This window comes from Ranitomeya variabilis, chromosome 5, assembly GCF_051348905.1.
Source record: "Ranitomeya variabilis isolate aRanVar5 chromosome 5, aRanVar5.hap1, whole genome shotgun sequence".
Lineage (NCBI taxonomy): Eukaryota > Metazoa > Chordata > Amphibia > Anura > Dendrobatidae > Ranitomeya > Ranitomeya variabilis.
Genome location: NC_135236.1, coordinates 372,898,186 through 372,921,869, shown reverse-complemented (window position 1 = coordinate 372,921,869; position 23,684 = coordinate 372,898,186). Strand labels below are relative to the sequence as shown.

Here is a 23,684-nt window from a genome sequence, read left to right as displayed (position 1 = left end):
TTTCCGGGTTGGCATTAAGCTCGCCATACAGCGTGTGATAGGCTCCACGGCTCTCACGTAGTTCGATAATGGGGTGTCTCCAAAAACGCCTATGTTGTCTCCTTCTCCATCTTTCGCGATTTCTGTCTTGCTCCCAAGCAAAAGCACAGGCAAGAAACAGCTTGATGCTTAAATCCAGGTTGAAATAAAAGCTCTCCATGCGAAGATCCATCATGACACAGGATACAGGAGCAAAATCTGAAGATTCCAGCTGGTCAGGGGTCTATATAAAGAAATCCCATAATACACGCCCTCTGTAGTCCCATGGGTGGCGTCTGGTTATCTTGATTTTTCTCTTGTAAAATTTCTCATCATGCGCACCAAAACCGCAAACGCATGAAAAAACGCATATGAACGCGTACAAATGCGGCGTTTTTTTAACCGCATGCGTCTAAAAATGCCGCATTTGTACGCGTTTATATGCGTTTTTCCACCACTTGCGTATGCGGATTAAACGCTGCGGATTTAAAACGCTAGTGTGAAAGTAGCCAAAGTGGTGCTTCACAGTAACCAAGAATGGCAAATGTGGGGACAAGGCAAGGGGAACACTTTTTGTCAACATCATCTTGGGCCAATAATATTGCTACGACTCGATGTGAAATCATAGGACATCGTCCTCTTCACAACTAAGACAACGTTGCAGCACCCAAATAAGCCAAAAAGAGGTAGACATCAGTAATTGTACTGTGGATGTGGTAAAATAATTTGTAACTACATTAAAAATATTTGTCCTAAAATATAATCGGCAATAAGTATGATCAATCTGTCAGATACAAACAAAATTATACCCTAGATGCACAAGCAGAGGGGAACACCCCAGCAGAATTCTTTGAAAACTGGCTTATCTTCACGTTTGGTAAAAAGAGGAACTCTCCAACTTGTTGGCTATTGAAAGGGCACACAGAGTCATCCAGGCCGCTGCCACCAAGGGCATCGCCAAGACCCGTTCTAATTAGGCTCCTGCATTTTAGGGACAGGGACAAAATCCTCAGGATATCCGTATTGCGGGTTCAAAGGTGTCCATTTTCCTGGATTCCTCCTCAGAAGTGCAGAAATGATGGGAGCAGTTTCAGGATATCAAGAGAAGATTGTGCCAATTTCAAGTGCAATATGCCACGCTGTATCCTGCTAAGCTGAGAATTGCTGCATTTAACGAGACGCATTTCTTTGATGTCCCCAAGGATGCGCTGCATTGGCTTGACTTAGGCTACGTTCACATTTGCGTTGTGCGCCGCAGCGTCGGCGCCGCAGCGCACAACGCAAACAAAAACGCAGCAAAACGCATGCACAACGCTGCGTTTTGCGCCGCATGCGTTGTTTTTTTTCATTGAATTTGGACGCAGCAAAAATGCAACTTGCTGCGTCCTCTGCGCCCCGACGCGGGCGCCGCAGCGACGCATGCGGCGCAAAACGCAAGTGCGCCGCATGTCCATGCGCCCCCATGTTAACTATAGGGGCGCATGACGCATGCGGCGCCGCTGCGGCGCCCGACGCTGGCCGCAAATGTGAACGTTATCTTAGACGAGCGCCAATTGAGGTCCCGCTGAGTCATTACAAACAGAGTGATCTATTTTAAGTGTTTATTTCGGTTAATGTTGATGATTATGGCTTACAGCCAATGAAAACCAAAAAGTCATTATCTCAGTACATTAAAATACTTTATGACACCAGATTGAAAAATGAATTTACAATCCAAAATGTTAGCCTACTGAAATGTATGTTCAGTAAATGCACTCAATACTTGGTCGTGGCTCCTTCTGCATCAATTACTGCATCAATGCGGCGTGGCATGGAGGCGATCAGCCTGTGGCACTGCTGAGGTGATATGGAAGCCCAGGTTGCTTTGAGAGCAGCCTTCAGCTCGTCTGCATTGTTGGGTCTGGTTTCTCAGCTTCCTCTTGACAATACCCCATAGATTCTCTATGGGGTTAAGGTCAGGCGAGTTTGCTGGCCAATCAAGCACAGTGATATTTTTGTTTTTAAACCAAGTATTGGTACTTTTTGCAGTGTGGACAGGTGCCAAGTCCTGTTGCAGAATGAAATTTCCATCTCCAAAAAGCTTGTTGGGAGAGGGAAGCATGAAGTGCTCGAAAATTTCCTGGTAGACGGCTGCGCTGACTTTGGTCTTGATAAAACACAGTGGACCTACACCAGCAGATGACATGGCTCCCCAAACCATCACCGATTGCGGAAACTTCACACTAGACCTCAAGCAGCTTGGATTGTGTGCCTCTCCACTCTTCCTCCAGACTCTGGGACCTTGATTTACAAATGAAATGCAAAATTTACTTTCATCTGAAACAACACATTGGACCCCTGAGCAACAGTCCAGTTCTTTTTCTCCTTGATCCAGGTAAGACGCTTCTGGTCTTATTGGTCATGAGTGCCTTGAGACAAGGAATGCGACACTTGTAGCCCATGTCTTGGATATGTCTGTGTGTGGTGGCTCTTGAAGCAATGACTCCAGCAGCAGTCTACTCCTTGCGAATCTCCCCCAAATTTTTGAATGGCCTTTTCTTAATCCTTCAAGGCTGCGATTATCCCGATTGCTTGTGCACCTTTTTCTACCACACTTTTTCCTTCCACTCAACTTTCCATTAATATGCTTGGATACAGCACTCTGCGAACAGCCAGCTTCTTTAGCAATGACCTTTTGTGGCTTACCCTCCTTGTGGAGTGCGTCAATGACTGCCTTCTGGATTTCTGTCAAGTCAGTAGTCTTCCCCATGATTGTGGACCCTACTGAAACAGACTAAGAGACCTTTTCAAACGCTTAGGAAGCCTTTGCAGGTGTTTTTGTTAATTATTCTAATTTACTGAGATAATGACTTTATGTCTTACAACCAATGAAAACCCAAATCATCAACATTAACAGAAATAAACACTAGAAATACTGTAGATCACTCTGTAATGACTTTTTATATTGAAGAACCGAAATAACTTGACTTTTTGATGATATTCTAATTTTGTGAGAAGCACCTGTATTTTGTGGAAGACGGCCAATACCAGATGACTAACAATCTGTCACCAAGATAGATGCAACACGCCAGACAAAATTCAAATTGTTCATTGCCTAAGGGGATGTGCAGGACATCAGGACAGGTGTCACATACCTCCTTCTTAGACTCTGCACTGGGTGTAACATAGTGAGGGAGTTATTCAGCTGGCTGGCATAAATACATTGACACATACTGCATTTATAGCAATTTTGGAAACAAGTGCCACTTGTTCCGGATATGCCTACTTTTCCATTCTGATATGATGGTGTTTCAATCTAGAGATACAACATTTGAAGGTACGGCCTCTCAGATATGGGAATGCACGTTTAAACAGGTGCTCTAAACTGGGGTGAAATCCTCCCAACAGATAAGGGGTCCATCCTGATTCTTTATCTCCTTCCCAATTTCCATTACTTGTAATATCTCAACCAAGACATACTTAATGCAGTATCCAATCCCATGAAACATTGATAAATTATGTGCTTGCTCGGTAGGGTCTCCCACTAGGCCCAAAAAAAGAGTAGAATATCCAAGAATCCTGAGGCACCAGAGGTCTTCCCATTATTCTGATTTTTTTAATCTTATGGACTAAATATCTAACGTTTTAAGGATTATCCTCTGGTGCCTCAGGATTCTTGGATATCCCCACCAAGATATGATTCCTACTATGTAAAGGTTTTTTTTCTGAATTAAATGGGTATCAAAATCCACAGGCAAAATATCATGAGAGCAGAATTTTCTGCAATTTCCAAACTTCTCTAATAAAGGAAATGATTTATCACTACAGAGCAATAAATACGTACAAAAAAAGTATGACAAGTCACACCGGATCAGAGGCTCTATTCAAATGCTTCTTCTGTAGTTTCAGCAGATTAGACAGAAAAAAAAACTGGTATGTAACTATTCTGCCCATCACTGAGGTTAGTAGAGCACTGGTTGGACTATACTTCATACCTTGGCTCAAGCAGACTATTGTGGCTTCCGTTTATAATTGAAGCCACAACGCTAGTGTGAACAAAGCCTAAGCCTTAAACATATTTTACCTATGTGATATTAGTATTAAATAATGGTAAAGGTAGGAATACACTTACAGTTTGCACTACCCTAAGCATTGTGACCATAGATCCACAAGTTTATGCTCCGTTCAGGGATGGAGAGAGCATAATAAATTACATGTAGATGTGCTGCAGTTTACAGCAGTATACGGCCTGTGGCAATATTTGCAGATCAAGCATTAATCAAGTTTGCCAATAGAGCACAGATTGTGAAAAATTAATAGATTCTCAAAAGAAATCTTCACAAAAAAACTAGTAGTTGAAGAATAAAACAGGTTAGTGCGTGTAAGATTCAGAGCATCATTGACATGTGACAACATCTTTACAAATAAGGGAAAATAAATTATTGTATAAAGACAACTAATGGTGACTGCTGAATTCACTTACAGTTTTTACAGCGCTGAATCTGTCATTTACAATCTGCTCAGTGTATTTCCGGTATGCTGCATCTTTTGGAATAGTCTGTAGTGCCGCAAGTATTTTTGTGTATAATATTCTCAAGCGCTGTCAATGGAAAAAAAGCAGAACAAACATTTTAAACCATTACACAAGGAAAAACACCCCTCAAAGCATTAATGTAATTATTACTGGAGATTTAGTCTTAAAGCAGTTGTCCCCCCAAAAAATTGTATTTATCCCTAAACTTTTTGTTAGCAACATTAAAAAAATGTAAAATATATCAAAAATTCAGTCAGTCTATTACGTTCGCTGCTCATCTGGTTTGTGAGGTCACTGCCCAGTATACATAACATCACTGTTGACGTTCGTATATTTCTTCCTGAAGTTCTAGGATCACACAAGCAAGATCTCAGATTGCTCACATGCACTCTGAGCGATGCAGAACAAGTTGGATGGCGCATATGCTATGGTGGCTGTGTCCCTGCTCGGCCTCAGTTCTTGTAGCCGGAATCAGGCATGAACGTGTGAGGAGTGTGATGCCCACGTCCACCGCTTCTGTTTAGTTGTGGCTGAACGGTTACAGACTAGCACTAATTTTGGTTTTCACAAAGTTTGCCATTTCAGTGTTTTTCAATCTGTTAGTCAGATGTTTCTTTGGTTACTGAAGTACAATTATAAGCATTTCATAAGTTGTTACACTTTGTACAAATGCATCAAGTGTATGCAAAAACTCAATATTTACAGTGCTGACCCTTAATTTTCAAGACCTGACATGCTGGATATCAGCTACTGGGACAAATCTTGATTTTATTCATTGCAGCTGTTATTGTGATTACTTCTTATCCAAGGGGGTGGACTGAATCCTAAACTTACATCGTCTTAGGATGCTTTAATGTTGGCATAACACATGATTTATGATAGTGCTGACCTTTTCTTCTCTGAAAAAATATTTTTCTAGATATCCTAATCAGAACAGGGTTTTCATTAGAGAAAATAACTTTACCCCAGTCCTTGATGTGCTCATGGAGAAGTGGCTTCTTTGCTCACTTTGTATGCAGAGAAATTGACACCAGGTTGTTGCCATTCATGAGCAAGCTCCGAACTGATGTTGGACCAATCTCATAGCTGAATCCTCTTTAGGAGACAGTCTTGGCACTTGCTTGACTTTCTTGGGCACCGTGAAGCTTTCTTCACAGCAATCAAACCTCTCTACAGTTCTTGATCATCCAATAGATGGTTGATATAGGTGCAATCTTACAAACAGCAATGTCCATGCCTGTAAAGCCCTTTTGAAGCACTCAATGAGGACTGTTACTTGGAGGTAACCATGGTAAACACAAGTCAATGATTCTAAGTATAAGCCCCCTTTTTATAGCAATCAGTCTGCATATCACTCTGTCATGCTCATTGAATTATATCCGCTGCCTTGTCCTCAATAACACTTTTCTCCTGAGCTAACTAAAAGATGACTAATGATATAAGCATATCATTGTGTGGTGCAATTCAGTAGCAGTGGAGTTTGTTATTTAAGTTAATTTTCAACATAACATTATATATAATAATACAGTATAGACCCTTTCCAGCTATATATCCCTTACTGGGCTCCTTGATATTTTGATCAAATCAGAGTCAAGATGGTAGGGAGTGAACAAAAGGATATTATCATATATCCATAGGGAAAAGATAATTTACAAAAACAAAATTAAGAGTACATGAAAATCGGTATTAGTCTTACCGGTAATTATGTTTCCAGGAGTCCATACTGACAGCACATTGGAGGACGTCCTCCTCCTCCTTCCAGGGACAGGAAACACACGAGAGTTTAAATATCTGGCTCCACCCTCTAATCCTCAGTGTTGTAGCAAGAACCAATCATGGAATCATGCAAATAAAATATCTTTAATGACAGAATTATAATACAAATAGTATATAGGCAAAATCCGAATATACTTGAGAATATTACATGAACGGGGGGGAACTACCGGTGCTGTCAGTATGGACTCCTGGAAACATAATTACCGGTAAGACTAATACCGATTTTCCAGGACGTCCCTACTGACAGCACATTGGAGAGTACCAAAGGACCTCCTCAGGGTGGGATTACTGCTTGGAGGACTTTCCTCCCAAAAGCCGTGTGCTGACCGGATGTAACGTCAAGTTTATAGTGTCTACAAAAAGTGTCAGCCCTGGACCATGTTGCGGCATTACAGATCTGTTCTACAGAAGCTCCTGCACGCTCCGCCCAGGAGGCGGACACCCCACGGGTAGAGTGGGCTTTTAAGCCTATAGGAGGGGGCATACCTTCTGACCGATAGGCGTCTGTGATCACTTCGGTGATCCAACGAGAAATTGAGGTCTTAGAAGCCTTTTTCCCCTTATTCTTTCCCCCAAACAGAACAAAAAGGTTTGGATCAGTACGCCAAGAATCTGTAGCACTTAGGTAATCTAGAACCCCTTGCCTAACGTCTAATGAGTGGAGGGCCCTCTCTTTCTCGTTAGCAGGGTTATTACAAAATGAAGGGAGAATTACTTCCCGATTCCTATTTTTAATAGAGGCTACTTTTGGGATAAAGGCTGGATCTAATCTGAGAATTAGACTGTCATCCCTGATCTGCAGATAAGGATCTCTGATACATAGAGCCTGAATCTCTCCCACCCTCTTGGCTGTAGTTATCGCCACTAAAAACGCGGTTTTACGAGTGAGTGTAGAAATAGGCATACTATCCCCGGAAGAATAAACACCTTTACATAGTGCCCTAAGAACCAAGTTAAGGTCCCAGGATGGTGAAAGCTGTCGAATAGTGGGACGCATTCTCTGAGTGGCCCGAATAAACCTTATTATCCATGGGTGAGATGCCAAAGGGTAGTCCAGAAATGAGCTTAGCGCAGACACCTGGACTTTCAGTGTGCTGGGTCGGAGGCCCAGGTTAAACCCTTTTTGTAAGAAGTCCAAGATACCAGGGATGTCCAGGGAACCTGATACCGTATTGGACCTGCCACCTTCTAAACAAAAACGCTTCCAGATCTTCTGGTAAATGGCTGAGGTAACGGGTTTTCTACTACCCTGGATGGTAGAGATGACTTGGTCAGACAATCCTCTGGACCTCAGGATGTCCCTTTCAGGATCCAGGCTGAAAGACGGAGTCTGCTTGGGTCTGGGTGATACACTGGACCTTGATGGATGACTCTCCCCTTGATGGGTAATTCGACTGGGTTGTCGGCTGCTAACGACCCCAACACCGGAAACCAGCTTCGTCTCGGCCAAAACGGGACGATTAAGATGACCAAAGCCCGATCTTCCTTGATCTTCCGAAGTACGGCTGGAATTAGTGCCAGGGGTGGGAATGCATATGACAGCGGTTGGTTCCACTGCTGACTCAGGGCATCTACCCCTTCTGGAAGGTCCGAGGGGTTCAGGGAGAAGAACCTTGGGGTCTTCGCGTTCCTCCTGTTCGCGAATAGGTCGATGTTGGGGGTTCCCCATCTGCGACATAATTCTTGGAAGATGCTTTGTTCCAGTTCCCACTCTGTTGGGCACAGATTTCGTCTGCTTAGGTAATCTGCTATCACATTTTGGGATCCTTCCAGATGGATAGCTGTAATGGATAGCACGTTGTCCTCTGCCCACCTGAAGATCATCTCTGCTAGATCCTGCAGTGGTTGATAATTGGTACCTCCCTGATGGTTCAGGAATGAAACTGTTGTTACATTGTCGGAGAATATTCTTACGTGCTGGTCCGAGAGTATGGACTGATTGTGCTTTAGTGCTTGCCATACAGCGTAGAGCTCTCTGAAGTTGGATGATCTGCTTCTTATGTTTTCTGGCCACTTGCCTTGCAAGATTCGGCCCTGCAGATGAGCTCCCCAGCCCCAGGCGCTGGCGTCCGTAGTGATAACTACGTAAGGATGGGTGACCCATAGGACTCCCACCTCTAAGTTCTCCGAACGTGTCCACCAGACGAGAGATCTTCTCGTTAGATTGTTCAATCTCAGAGGAGCTTCTAGGGAAGACTGGCGGCGATCCCAAGCTGATAAGATCTGTTTCTGTAGGTGTCTTGTGTGAGACTGCGCCCACCTGACGGATGGTATGCAGGCCGTCATAAGACCTAAAACCTTCATAGCCATTCTTATGGTAACTCGATGTTCCAATAGATACCGGACCTGAGTCTGAATTATCTTCCTCTTGGCACCGGGTAGTAACGATATTCTGCGTCTGGAATCTAGTTGCACACCCAGGAAGGTTTTCTTCCGCTCTGGTAGTAGATCGGATTTCTGCCGGTTCAGTACCCAGCCGAGATGCTCCATCAGTGCGATAGTCCGCTCTCGGTGATCTTCCAGGAGCTTTACTGAATCTGCCACAAGCAGGAAATCGTCCAAGTACGGGATTATTATGATGCCTTGTTTCCTTAGGAAGGCCACCATCTCTGATACAAGTTTGGTAAAAACGCGAGGAGCGGAAGCCAGACCGAAGGGAAGGCCCTGAAACTGATAGTGGCAGGTCCGGGTGGGCAGAGCTACGGCAAATCTCAGCAGTTTCTGAGATGAGGGATGTACTAGGCCCTTTTTAGGTCGATAGTGCACATGACCGCATTTTGGTTTATAAGCGGAATTGCTGACCGAATGGATTCCATGCGGAACCTTCTGTATCTCACCCATGCATTCAAAGGCTTTAGATTTATTACACAGGCCAACAAAAAACAACTTTTTTTATGTTTCTTTGATGAAAATAGGCAAATATTACTAATTTTGGGTCAAGAAACTCAAATATACCCACAGAATTGTTTAATTAGCTCTCGTTTTTTAGATACACGCCATGGATGTATGTGCTGTAGGTAGCGAGAAGCATTCATTACAAGAGTATAAATTGCACACAAATGTCATGTTCAAACTTGAAATATTGTTTAAAATATGATTAAAATAGCAAGAACACAATACATTAACTGAACACAACAGTTCAGACAAGACCTATTCACGAGAACGCTTTCTTTTTGCTTGTCTATTGAAGTTTTCTTCTGGTACATCTCTGATTAATGTCCAACAGTAGTCTGCAAGCATGGAAGCATTCCACTTGCCCTGATATCTTTGTTCCATATTTAAAATATCTTGGTGGAATCGCTCACCATGCTCATCGCTTACTGCACCACAATTGTCCGGGAAGAAATCCAGATGAGAGTCCAGAAAGTGTATTTTTAATGACATGTTGCAGCCTAATTTATGATACTTCGTAAGAAGGTTATTCACAATATCAACATAGTTATCAACTCGTCTGTTTCCCAAGAAGCCACGTACAACATCTCTGAAGGCTTGCCATGCCGCCTTCTCATTGCCTTGTAGGATCTCGTCAAAATTTCCATCCCTAAGTAGGTCACGAATTTGAGGACCAATGAAGACACCTTCTTTCACTTTAGCATCACTGAGTTGTGGAAACTTCCCTCTGAGGTACTTAAAAGCATTTCCTTCTTGGTTCATTCCCTTAACAAAATTTTTCATAAGACCAAGTTTAATGTGTAGCGCCGGCAGAATGATTTTACTGCGTTCAACAAGTGGACAGTGTTGAACATTCTTAATTCCAGGACACATTTTGTCCCTTGTAGGCCACACTTTTATATTGTAGTGAGAAGATCTAGCACGGCTGTCCCACTCACATAGGAAACAGCAATATTTTGTGTATCCCAACTGCATGCCTAACAATATTGCAACCACTTTCAAGTCTGCACAGATCTGCCATTGGTGGTCACTGTATTTTATTGCGTCCAGAAGCAGTTTCATATTGTTGTAGGTTTCTTTCATGCAAACAGCATGGCCTACAGGAACGGAAGGAAGAACATTTCCATTGTGCAATAGTACAGCTTTTAAACTAACCTTTGAACCGTCGATGAAAAGTCTCCAATCTAGTGGGTTGTACTGAACATTCATAGCGGACATTAAACCATCAACACTGATGCAGAAAACGAGATTGTCTTGCTTTTTAAAATAAACATGTAAATCTCTTTGTCGATGCCTATAGGCAGTCACTTTAACATTGTACAGTAGAAAGTTCCATTGTTTTAATCTTGAAGCCAGAAGCTCTGCCTTTTCTTTCGACAGGTCCAGGTCGCGTATCAGATCATTGAGTTCACCCTGAGAAAGCAAATGTGGTTCATTTGATGCAGACTGTGAATCATATTCAAGATCTTGTGATGAACTTCCGGGCGATTCTTCCTCCTGATCTGATTCCAGTACATATTCCTTTGGAGGGCGAGGAACGGGAAGATCTTTCCCATGTGGGACTGGTCTTATAGCCGAGGGGATGTTAGGGTACTCAATAGTCCCCTTCTTTTTTCTTGACATGCCATGCTGAAGAGGAGCAACCATGCAGAAATAGCAGTCGTCTACATGATTTCTTGGCTCCCTCCAAATCATTGGCACACCAAAACGCATAGAACGTCCTTTATTCTTCAACCATGCAACCAGATTTACTGAACAACTATTGCAGCAAATGTGTGGAGCCCAGGGCTTCTCCTGATCACCAACCTTTACACCAAAGTAATGATGGTAAGCAGTCTTCACAAGTGGAGTAATTGGTCTTCTTTGGTTGGCAAATGTCACATAACCACACACGTAACAAAAATTGTTAACAATATTTGCACATTTACGAGGCATTTTCAAAGTGTAAATTCTCTCCACAAAATTACTGCAACAAGAGAAAGAGACTTCAATTAGTACAAACTATGCAGACACAATGAATAAAATGGCTGACATTGGTTCAACAGGTCTGTAATCAGGTTTACCAATACACATTTGTTGAAAATTCAAAATTTCCCTATTTTCCTGCATAATAATCTTAACCCCTTCCCGACATGTGACGGTATAGTATGTCACATGTCGGGACCCCCGCTTTGATGTGCGCTCCGGCGGTGAGCGCACATCAAAGTCGCGACATGTCAGCTGTTTTTTACAGCTGACATGTGCGCGCAATAGCGGCGGGTGAAATCGCGATCACCCGCCGCTATTAACTAGTTAAAAATGCCGCTGTCAAACACAGACAGCGGCATTTAACTACCGCATCCGGCCGTGCGGCCGGATATGAGCGCATCGCCGACCCCCGTCACATGATCGGGGGTCGGCGATGCATCAGGAAGGTAACCATAGAGGTCCTGGAGACCTCTATGGTTACTGATTGCCGGTGGCTGTGAGCGCCCCCCTGTGGTCGGCGCTCACAGCACACCTGCAATTCTGCTGTGTAACAGCGATCTTATGATCGCTGCTGCATAGCAGAGCCGATCGGGCTGTGCCTGCTTCTAGCCTCCCATGGAGGCTATAGAAGCATGGCAAAAGTAAAAAAAAAAAGTTTTTAAAAATGTGAAAAAAATAAAAAAAACATAAAAGTTTAAATCACCCCCCTTTCGCCCCAATCAAAATAAATCAATAAAAAAAACCCCCAACCTACACATATTTGGTATCGCCGCGTTCAGAATCGCCCGATCTAGCAATAAAAAAAAAGCATTAACCTTATCGCAAAACGGCGTAACGAGAAAAAAAATCGGAACGCCAGAATTACGTTTTTTTGGTCGCCACGACATTGCATTAAAATGCAATAATGGGCGATCAAAAGAACGTATCTGCACCAAAATGCTATCATTAAAAATGCCAGCTCGGCACGCAAAAAATAAACCCTCACCCGACCCCAGATCACGAAAAATGGAGACGCTACGGGTATCGGAAAATGGCGCAATTTTGTTTTGTTTTGTTTTTTGCAAAGTTTGGAATTTTTTTTCACCACTTAGGTGAAAAATAACCTAGTCATGTTAGGTGTCTATGAACTCGTAATGACCTGGAGAATCATAATGGCAGGTCAGTTTTAGCATTTAGTGAACCTAGCAAAATAGGCAAGCAAAAAACAAGTGTGGGATTGCACTTTTTTTGCAATTTCACTGCACTTGGAATTTTTTTCCCGTTTTCTAGTACACGACATGGTAAAACCAATGATGTCGTTCAAAAGTACAACTCGTCCCGCAAAAAATAAGCCCTCACATGGCCAAATTGACGGAAAAATAAAAAAGTTATGGCTCTGGGAAGGAGGGGAGCGAAAAACGAAAACGGAAAAAGCTCCGGGGGTGAAGGGATGACATGTATCTCAGCAACAAGAGCTAATAATGATTTTTAAGTAACATATTCGTTTTTAGGATGCTAAAATTATTACAAACCAGCTATTTTCATTTCAGACACATTTTCACTGTTGGCCAGTGTTATTGTGCGGGTGTCGCCTGGTGGCCGCGTGACCGTGAACAGGGAAGAGTAGTGGCCTTTCCCCAACTCTGACTGAGGGACAGGAATTATTACTTCTGTCCTGAGCATGTCCTGTAAGTCCTTTAGTATAGCCGAATCTGGTTTGACTGCCGTAGGTGTAATGTATCTTTCTGGGGGAGGTGAGTAAAGTTCTATGCTGTAACCTTCGGAAACAGTACTGAGAATCCACTGATTCTGAGTAATCTGGGCCCAATTTCCTGCGAACATACGGAGCCTCCCCCCAATGTGAGTGGCGTCATAGAGATTTATTTTTATAGGATGGGCTAAAGAAAGAAGCTCTGTTCCTATTATTCTGTCCACGGGAGCCTCTGTAGGATCCCCTGCTGGACCGACCCTGATTTTTAGGATCGAACTGCTTTCTGGAGAAGAAACCTCTCCGAAAGGGCTGTGGACGCTTAGGTTTGTCCTCCGGAAAACCTTTCTTTTTATCGGACGCTGACTCGAGGATAGAGTCCAAAGCTGGTCCAAACACCCTCTGTCCTGAAAATGGAATAGAGCAGAGTTTGGATTTGGAAGCATTGTCACCAGACCATGACCTAAGCCAGACCGCCCTCCTAGCTGCATTAGATAGTGAGCTATTACGGGCTGAAAATCTGACAGATTCAGCCGTCATATCAGATAAGAAGGCCATTGCGGACTTCATTATAGGAAAGGAGTGCAGAATATCAGCTCTGGGTGTCTTATTGGATAACTGCTCTTCTAACTTCCCCATCCATAAGTACATAGACCTGGCCACCGAAGTGGCTGCTATGTTCGTTCTAATCAAAGCTGCAGAAGATTCCCAGGCCCTTTTAAGGAGGATGTCGGCCTTCCTATCCATAGGGTCACGAAGACTGGAGGAGTCTTCGAAGGGTATCGCGGTCTTTTTAGTGACCTTTGCTACGGGAACGTCAATTTTTGGGATCTCTTCCCATAGCTTGACTTCCTCCGGATCGAACGGCAGGCGGCTTTTGAAGTCACGAGAAAGCACTAATCGGCGCTCAGCCTCCTTCCATTCTTCTATGACCATAGCCTTGATATGATCACTAATGGGAAACACAGTCAGGTTTCGTGCCACGAGTCCCCCGAACATCAAGTCCTGCCTGGACTATGGTTTAGCAGTATCCTCGATCTGCATCGTATTCCTAACAGCCTGGACAAGTTCGTCTGTCTCCTCAGACTGGAAGAGATACTTCCTGGCTCTGTCCTGGTTTTCTACGGGAATTTCACCTTCCTCTTCTGATAGTGAATCCCTAAGTTCGGAACCTTCATCAGAAGAATATTCTGGCTCCCCCTGGACTTCCTCCTTCCTGGCGCGCTTGCGACCGGTTATGTGACTGGTAGGCCGAGAATGCGAAAGGCTAGATATAGAAGCCTGCACCTCTTCCCGTATAAGGGATCTCATCTCGGAGAACATTGATGACTGCTCGTCGTTCATAACTTTAGACGTACAGGTGGTACAGAGCGTCTTGCCATGGGAGTCTGGGAGTTTAATATGGCATACAGGACATCTGATGCTCTTCATTGTGGCCTTCCCAGATTTTTTAGTCGTGGCAGGGGGAGCAGCGGGGTTTCCCTTATCCTAAACGGTATAAGATAGGGAGTAATAGGCTAGAGGGAGCGAGGAGCTTAGATAGTACAAAGGGTATACTGCCCAGGGCAGGCTTACCCCTTCCTCGTCGTTTCTGTCCTCCATAGCCGGTTCCAGATGCAGACGGTACCACTCCTGATGCAGGTGCTGGACGCTAACGCAGAAGCGACCGCTCTGACAGCGTTCTCCAGTCTGGAGCGTCTGTTCCCCGTTCATAGAACGCCACCGGAAGTGACGTTTCACCGGCTCCTGAGACCGGAAGTGACGCGGCTCCCCAGAACCCGGAAGTGCCGACTGGCTGTAGCGTCTCCTGACCGCGCGTTCTGCCGGATGGAGGCTGCCTGGATCGCCGCCGCGTCCTGAACCGAGAGCCCCCCAACGGGGGGAGCGGTTCACTCCCGGAGCATCGTCCCGCTCCGGGCCTCTGGGGTAGAGGGACTCCCCTCCGGGGAGTTTCGACCCTGAGCCGCTTGACAGGGGGAAGGATTGGAGGACCGCTCGATCCCCCTGAGCTCGGTAAGCTGCTGCTTCTCTACGTGTGTCCCTCCATGCAGGGACAGGAAAAACACTGAGGATTAGAGGGTGGAGCCGGATATTTAAACTCTCGTGTGTTTCCTGTCCCTGGAAGGAGGAGGAGGACGTCCTCCAATGTGCTGTCAGTAGGGACGTCCTGGAAAAAGCAATTAAGCATGACCTGATCCAAAATGGCATAAAAGGTGGAAAGACCTAATAGAAATGACCCCTCTCTAGCAGGTCAATAAAACTGTGCTATTGTAATACATTAAAATAGTTAATTTTATGTGGTAATGAATAGTGATGAGTGAACGTGCTCGAGTGCTAACCGAGTGTCTTCGGAGTGCTCAAATAATATGCCTGCATGTCTCGCCGATGTTCGACAGTCACAATAGGGCAGGCAGGGATAGCCTAACAAACAGGCAATCCCTACATGTGTTGCCGCTGTCGAACAGCCACAAAACATGGTGTCACAGGGACTCCAACATATTAATTGAATAAGCCGAAGACACTCTTAGCACATGAGCGTGCTCGGATAACACTTTATCAAAGCACACTCGCTCAACACTAGTAATTAATTAAAATGACAATCATAACTTTCCATAAATAAATTTGATTATTCAATATGTGTGTATAATCTATTTATGGCAAATTAGGATGGTCGGGAAATGCAGAATTTGTAGGATCAGAATGCTCTGTCTACCGGCAGGCCAGCTCTAGTAGACATTATTTGGCATTTTTTCATGGGTCAAATTTGGAATGTATGCTGTATACATAAGGCCTCTTTCACACGTTTTTTGTCATCCGTCGCAATCCTTCGTTTTGGAAAAAAACGGATCCTGCAAATGTGCTCGCAGGATGCGTTTTTTCCCCATAGACTTATATTGTAACGTATCCGTCGTGTTTTGGCGGACCGTCGGGACAAAAAAACATTCAAGTGAACTTTTTTTTGTCCGTTGCGTCATTTTCAACAGCGCATGCGCGGCCGAAACTCCGCCCCCTCCTCCCCGGACATCAGAATGGGCAGCGGATGCGTTGAAAAACTGCATCCGCTGCCCACATCGGGGCACAAATTTCACAACGTCCGTCGGTACGTCGGCCCGACGCATTGCGACGGACCTGTACCGACGCATGTGTGAAAGAGGCCTAAGGCTACTTTCACACCAGCGTCGTGCACTACACGTCGCAATGTGTCGCTGTGGAGAAAAAACGCATCCTGCAAAGTTGTCTGCAGGATGCATTTTTTCCCCATAGACTAACATTACAGACGCATTGCGACGCAGTGCCACACGTCGCAACCGTCATGCGACGGTTGCGTCGTGTTTTGGCGCACTGCCGCCACAAAAAAACTTTACATGTAACATTTTTTTGTAAGTCGGGACCGCCATTTTCGACTGCGCATGCGCGGCCGAAACTCCACCCCCTCCTCCCCGTACCTTACAATGAAGCAGCGGAAGCGTCTTAAGACTGCTTCCGCTGCCAACGTCGGGCATTTTCTTCACAGTATGCGTCGGTACGTCGGGCCGACGCTAGTGTGAAAGCAGCCTAAGAGATGGGGAAAAAGATTTGCTCTGCCCTGGCGTCCAGTCTGGTGCTCAGTGGCCCTTTTTTCTGTTAATCCACAATACAAAAGCATGGTCTGATATCAAAGAGTTGATATTTAGCAATATAAATTGAAAATTACTAGGTTCACATTGCGTTAGTGGGTGATCGCTAACGGACAGCGTTGCACGGCGAAAATGTCGCAATTAACGCCGTGCAACGGGTCCGTTAGCGCACCCATTGACAGCAATGTAAATTTCGCCTGCAGCGCATCACTAGCGCGTGCCTTTTTCGGCTCGCGCTAGTGATGTGCCGTTCTTCTGTGACGCGCCTCGGACGCTGCTTGCAGCGTCCGCGGCGCGCCCGAGGTCCGTTCCCCGCTCTCGCAGATCGGGGATATGTGAGAGCGGGGACGTTAACGCGACCCCTGAACGCGGCCCCTAAATAAACATTGCGTTAGCGCAATCCGCTAGCGCTAAACGGATTGCCCTAACGCAATGTGAACCTAGCCTTAAGTTATTTCAGCTACCGTTGTTTTTTTCTTATTTTCTTACTTTAACAAAAGGGTACCAACAATTTTGTCCACAGGTGTGTGTATAAATATATATTTATCTTTTAACAAAGCTGCAGCAGAAAGTTGCATATCACCACAGACAATGTGCAGAGGTGGAGAGAAGCCAGAGAAGAAGTTATGGGAGTGGGATGAGGTTATTGGAAATGAACTCCCAGTTAGAGGATGTAAATGAGGGTGGAGGCTGTGTTTACCTGCCTAAAATGATTTCTGGCTACAGCATATAAATGATCGAGACTGAACTACTTACAACTATTACAGGCATTTGAGGTTTTTACATTCTGACATCGATCTTTTAAAACTCATTTAACCCCTTGTCAAGGATTTAATCATACAAATTTACAATATCACAGGCTGGAAAGGTCAGGCAGAACCACATGCTGTGATCTTTGGAGCAGACAGCTCTCTGCTGCCCCCTATCATCTGGATAATTACGCGAATGGACGACGATCAATGGAAGAGACCGCAGGTTGTTCGCACTACCAGGTCGGTTGCCGGAAAACTAACAGTGTGCATATGGTATATACACTCCTGGATTCGAACACATAGAATAATGGAATATGTGTATATACACCCGTATAATCAACGCTAACTCCATGATAAACCGACACTACCCACTGCCACCACCAATAGTTTATATAGACCGATTGGTCACCTGATAGATAGTGTATGGCTTTGAAGCGTGGTTTACAGAACAAAAGGAACAGAACTATTAAATTTTATATTTTATCCAAAAATATACACAAGATTTTACAAAAGGGACAAAACAAAACAGCATATACAGTTACAGAAAATTAAAGGGGTTAACAAGAGAACTTACTACACTGATGGATTTGGGACCTATTGGCAGAGGTTATAGTTTTGAGAAAATATGTATATTTTTCCCTGATTAACCCCGGGACCCACTCCATATACCCACACCTAGTGTATGAATTAAGTATACACTGTGGTTTAACTTACTTTTTCTTCTGCAGTTTCCTAACTTATTTGACAAAACACTTTCAAAATAAACTTACGTCATGTGGATTTTGAGAGACAGCCAAACCAACCAAGCCAGTAGTCTAAAAGAGAACAGAGCACAGGTTTCAGTAAAGAAGGATATGCCTCACAGTATCATATTAAGGTAATATTTTGAAAGAGTTGTTCACTTTTGTCAAGTGCTCCACATACAATGAGAGTCCAAGTCCAGTTAACCCTAGAACGCATACCTGGGGCCTCGCAGGCCTGCCAGGTTACTTGTTTTCTATTTTCTGTAAAAGTACTTTAGTTAGAATTTTGAAAATCTAGGTAATCCTCAGGTATATAGTTGTTAGTAATTTCCAGTTATTCATATATTTTTATGTTAGACATTTCGGTATAACAACCTTTTCTGGGGGACTACCCCATATTCACGCACCTGGGGCCTTTTAGGCCTGTACTAGGTTTACATGTGATACTTTTGTTTACATGTGAAGGCAAATTACGGAGGCAATGATCCGATGTGGAATACACTTTCTGGAACATCCAGAGCAAAGAGAAAAAAAAAGAAAGCGCTGCTATATTTGTCCAGCAAAGAAGGAAAGAAAATCGGAGCGTTTCTGTTCTACTTGCGGACAAAATGTATGCAAGGAACATTCAGCCGAAAAAATAATATGAGAGAATTGTCGGGGGAATATGTAAAGTTACAAATAAATATTCCTGCACCAAGTTTGCTACAACCAAAAAATGTTTTCATAAAAAAATTGCATATAGAATGCCTATATTTGGCGTGCCCGTTTACTTACTTTTTTGTTGTTTTATGCACTTAATTATGTTTTGAAATATACACATCTTAGGCTGTGTTCCCAGTAGCGCTGGGGTTCGCCAGAAGGGGATCCATAATGGATCTGACCTCCTGGTAACTCCAGGATTCCGTCAGCCTTAGCTGGGGTCACCAGGAGGTCAGATCCATTATGGATCCCCTCCTGGCGGACCCCAGCGCTAGTGGGAATGCATCCTTACCTTGCAATTGTAAAATAAATTTTGAAAAGTATTTTTATTTGAGTTATTCCGTGTTATTTGCACACAGGCCTAAAAGGCTCCAGGTGCGTGAATGTGTAGATTTCTATGGGTATGCGTTCTAGGGTTAAATGGTAATAGAAATTATAAGTGGACAACCATATATAGCAGTACATATACTATTCACAAAGCAAAGACTATAGTGTCTACACTGCAGATGATGTACAATTATGTATATAGCGGTAAAATTACAGTTACCTCATATACAGTTGTTACTGGAATAAGTAGTTGTGGTCCAAATAGAAAACTAGATAGTTTTAAAACATTGTAGATTTCCTTGAAAACATTATGATTTATTACAGTGTCTTTACAACATCAGGAGTTGTTACTGCAGCAGTACAGAGGTCTGGCTACGGTCCAATCACGAGATCACCCTGTCGCTGGCAGATGACATACATTTTTTGATCAAAAACTGTTAACCAATTAGCTCACATTTTCAATAGTGGGATTCGTGTAGTCATTGCTGATGCATTTTATCATACAGTTTGTATAGTGGCCATGGAGTATGTGCACCTGTGCATTCACTTAACACCAGAGGAGCGCGAGCCTTGTCCGCAGGGTGGATAAAAATCAATGTTTTTAAAAAAAAAAAAAAAAAACAGATTTTTTTTATTTAAATCGGATTTTTTTCAATAAACTGCTTTTTGAGGAAAATATTTTACCATCCAAAGGTTCTTCCATCATGAGATAAAGCTGAGTTGTTTAACTCAGTAGAATAAAGGCTGTATATGTGTAACATTCACAATGCCATGCTCTTCCAGAGGTTTCTGTAGGATTAGTGGGCAGTTTCTCTCCTATATTATCACAGACGCTCGCTTTACTTACGCAGTTCTCAAAACTGAATTTGACTCCGCAGAGGTCCCAGCCTCTTCTTCACGGCAAAAATGTTACAACATGAACAGAGTTGAGAGAAAGACCTTAATTCTATTGTTCTACAAACCTATGAATACAGAATCAACCCCTTCAGTGCCAAGTCAAAAGAAGTTAGACAATATGTTTCTGATTGTTTGGAGTGGAATAGATCTGCACAACACAAGAAGAATGTGAATCTAAGTGTGAGGAGGAGGAAGGGCAAGCAGACAAGAAAATGAAAGAGAAACTTTGAGCACAATACTGCAGCATAGCCACAGACAGACAAGTCTGGATCTGTTTGTGTGTACGATCTGAGGTTTATTACATTCTTTCCTTATAATGGCAGGAGGCCGTAAAAGAGACCCAGTTTGGGAATATTTTAATGAAGCTCCTTCGCCTATCGGTAAGGCAGGCATGCGTGCAAAATGCAAATGATGCAACAAAGAGATGCAAGGCCTGGTGGCGCGAATGAGGCAACATCATGAGAAGTGCGGTGATGAAGATGACCAAAGAAACACTTCTGAACAGGCAGGATCTTCTGTTTGTCCGTATAGATTTGTAGCATTGTGATGTGTTTCCCCCCTGGGTCGTGCATCCATATCTACACATCTATCCCAGGCATGCTTTACTCAGCGCTTAGCATGATCGCATCTCTTCACCATTACATATGAGGCTTTTGGACACATGGAGGGCTGGAATCCATCCAACAAGGTCACCTCGTCGTTGGTGACCGAACAATGTTAATTAAAGTAGCTCACATTCTTTGTGTAGCAATAGGGGGATTCATGTGTTCATTAATCACAGAGCGCTGATGCATACTGTTAGAATATATGTGTACATACATAAAACTGGCCCAGACTGATGCAGCACAGCAAGCAGATCCTCAGACTTCATGATAGCAGCGCTGGGAAAGTGATTCAGGGCAATGCCTGATGTATTCTACAATCATAAGGCCATGACTGCACCTGGAGTCACCACCTCTTATGGATGTAAGCGAACATTTATTCCATCCGAAACATACAAACATATACACATACATACATACATACATACATACATACATACATACATACATACATACATACATACATACATACATACATACATACATACATACATACATACATACATACATACATACATACATACATACATACATACATATACACACACACAGTGGGGCAAAAAAGTATTTAGTCAGTCAGCAATAGTGCAAGTTCCACCACTTAAAAAGATGAGAGGCGTCTGTAATTTACATCATAGGTAGACCTCAACTATGGGAGACAAACTGAGAAAAAAAAATCCAGAAAATCACATTGTCTGTTTTTTTAGCATTTTATTTGCATATTATGGTGGAAAATAAGTATTTGGTCAGAAACAAAATTTAATCTCAATACTTTGTAATATATCCTTTGTTGGCAATGACAGAGGTCAAACGTTTTCTGTAAGTCTTCACAAGGTTGCCACACACTGTTGTTGGTATGTTGGCCCATTCCTCCATGCAGATCTCCTCTAGAGCAGTGATGTTTTTGGGTTTTCGCTTGGCAACACGGACTTTCTACTCCCTCCAAAGGTTTTCTATAGGGTTGAGATCTGGAGACTGGCTAGGCCACTCCAGGACCTTGAAATGCTTCTTACGAAGCCACTCCTTCGTTGCCCTGGTGGTGTGCTTTGGATCATTGTCATGTTGAAAGACCCAGCCACGTTTCATCTTCAATGCCCTTGCTGATGGAAGGAGGTTTGCTCTCAAAATCTCATGATACATGGCCCCATTCATTCTTTCATGTACCCGGATCAGTCGTCCTGGCCCCTTTGCAGAGACACAGCTCCAAAGCATGATGTTTCCACCACCATGCTTTACAGTAGGTATGGTGTTTGATGGATGCAACTCAGTATTCTTTTTCCTCCAAACACGACAAGTTGTGTTTCTACCAAACAGTTCCAGTTTGGTTTCATCAGACCATAGGACATTCTCCCAAAACTCCTCTGGATCATCCAAATGCTCTCTAGCAAACTTCAGACGGGCCCGGACATGTACTGGCTTAAGCAGTGGGACACGTCTGGCACTGCAGGATCTGAGTCCATGGTGGCGTAGTGTGTTACTTATGGTAGGCCTTGTTACATTGGTCCCAGCTCTCTGCAGTTCATTCACTAGGTCCCCCCGCGTGGTTCTGGAATTTTTGCTCACCGTTCTTGTGATCATTCTGACCCCACGGGGTGGGATTTTGCGTGGAGCCCCAGATCGAGGGAGATTATCAGTGGTCTTGAATGTCTTCCATCTTCTAATTATTGCTCCCACTGTTGATTTCTTCACTCCAAGCTGGTTGGCTATTGCAGATTCAGTCTTCCCAGCCTGGTGCAGGGCTACAATTTTGTTTCTGGTGTCCTTTGACAGCTCTTTGGTCTTCATCATAGTGGAGTTTGGAGTCAGACTGTTTGAGGGTGTGCACAGGTGTCTTTTTATACTGATAACAAGTTTAAACAGGTGCCATTACTACAGGTAATGAGTGGAGGAAAGAGGAGACTCTTAAAGAAGAAGTTACAGGTCTGTGAGAGCCAGAAATCTTGATTGTTTGTTTCTGACCAAATACTTATTTTCCACCATAATATGCAAATAAAATGCTAAAAAACAGACAATGTGATTTTCTGTATTTTTTTTCTCAGTTTGTCTCCCATAGTTGAGGTCTACCTATGATGTAAATTACAGACGCCTCTCATCTTTTTAAGTGGTGGAACTTGCACTATTGCTGAATGACTAAATACTTTTTTGCCCCACTGTATGTATGTATGTATGTATGTATGTATGTATGTATGTATGTATGTATGTATGTATGTATGTATATATATATATATATATATATATATATATATATATATATATATATATATATATATATAAATAACGGAGGACAACAGTGGCATCCATCACAAAGACCTCTCCTGGTATCTACTATATAATTGTGTAAGGGTCACTTCCGTCTTTCTGTCTGTCTTTCTTTCTGTCTGTCTGTCACGGAAATTCATTGGTCGCGGCCTTTGTCTGTCATGGAAATCCAAGTCGCTGATTGGTCGTGGCAAAACGCCCATGACCACTGCCACGACCAATCAGCGATGGGCACAGTCCGGAGGCAAAATGGCCGCTCTTTCCTCCCCGCAGTCAGTGCCCGCTCCATACTCCCCTCCAGTCAGCCCTCACACATTGTTAATGCCAGCGTTACCGGAGCGCGGTGTAATGCACTCCGGTTACGCAGCTATTAACCCTGTGTGACCAACTTTTTACTATTGATGCTGCGTATGCAGCATCAATAGTAAAAAGATCTGTTACAAATAAGAATAATAAAAAAAAGGTTATTCTCACCCTCCGACGTCGCCCGCTGTCCTCGGCAGTGCAAACGTCAGGTTCCGGTGCCAAGGATGCTATGCGAGAAGGACCTGCCATGACGTCACGGTCATGTGACCGCGACGTCATCACAGGTCCTGCGCTCATACCAACCCTGGGACTGGAAGCTGCCGTGCGCACCGTACACAGGCGCCAGGACTTCAAGGGGCCTTCGGAAGGTGAGTATGTTTATTTTTTTTTTATTTTAAGTCTTTTTTAACGACGCATATAGTGCCCACATTGCTATATACTGCGTGGGCTCTGTTTTATACATCTCTGTGCTATATACTTAACGTGGCCAGTGCTATATACTGCGTGGCCTGTGTTATATACTGCGTGGCTACTATATACTGCGTGGGCTGTGCTATATACTGCGTGGGCTGTTATATACTGCGTGGGCTGTGTTATATACTGCGTGGCCTGTATTAACGCAGCGAGT

The 23,684-nt window shown here is 43.6% G+C and overlaps 1 protein-coding gene across 1 annotated transcript in view; it reads right to left on the bottom strand.

The window, feature by feature from the left end:
• Positions 1-23,684, bottom strand: part of NDUFA5 (NADH:ubiquinone oxidoreductase subunit A5) — a 36,513-nt gene that overhangs the window by 11,946 nt on the left and 883 nt on the right. Inside the window, exons 2-3 of the mRNA XM_077264938.1 lie at positions 17,994-18,038; positions 4,481-4,597 (exon numbers count right to left, since the gene is read on the bottom strand). Coding sequence (XP_077121053.1) covers positions 4,481-4,597; positions 17,994-18,038 — 162 coding nt within the window. The remainder of the gene's footprint in view (positions 1-4,480; positions 4,598-17,993; positions 18,039-23,684) is intronic.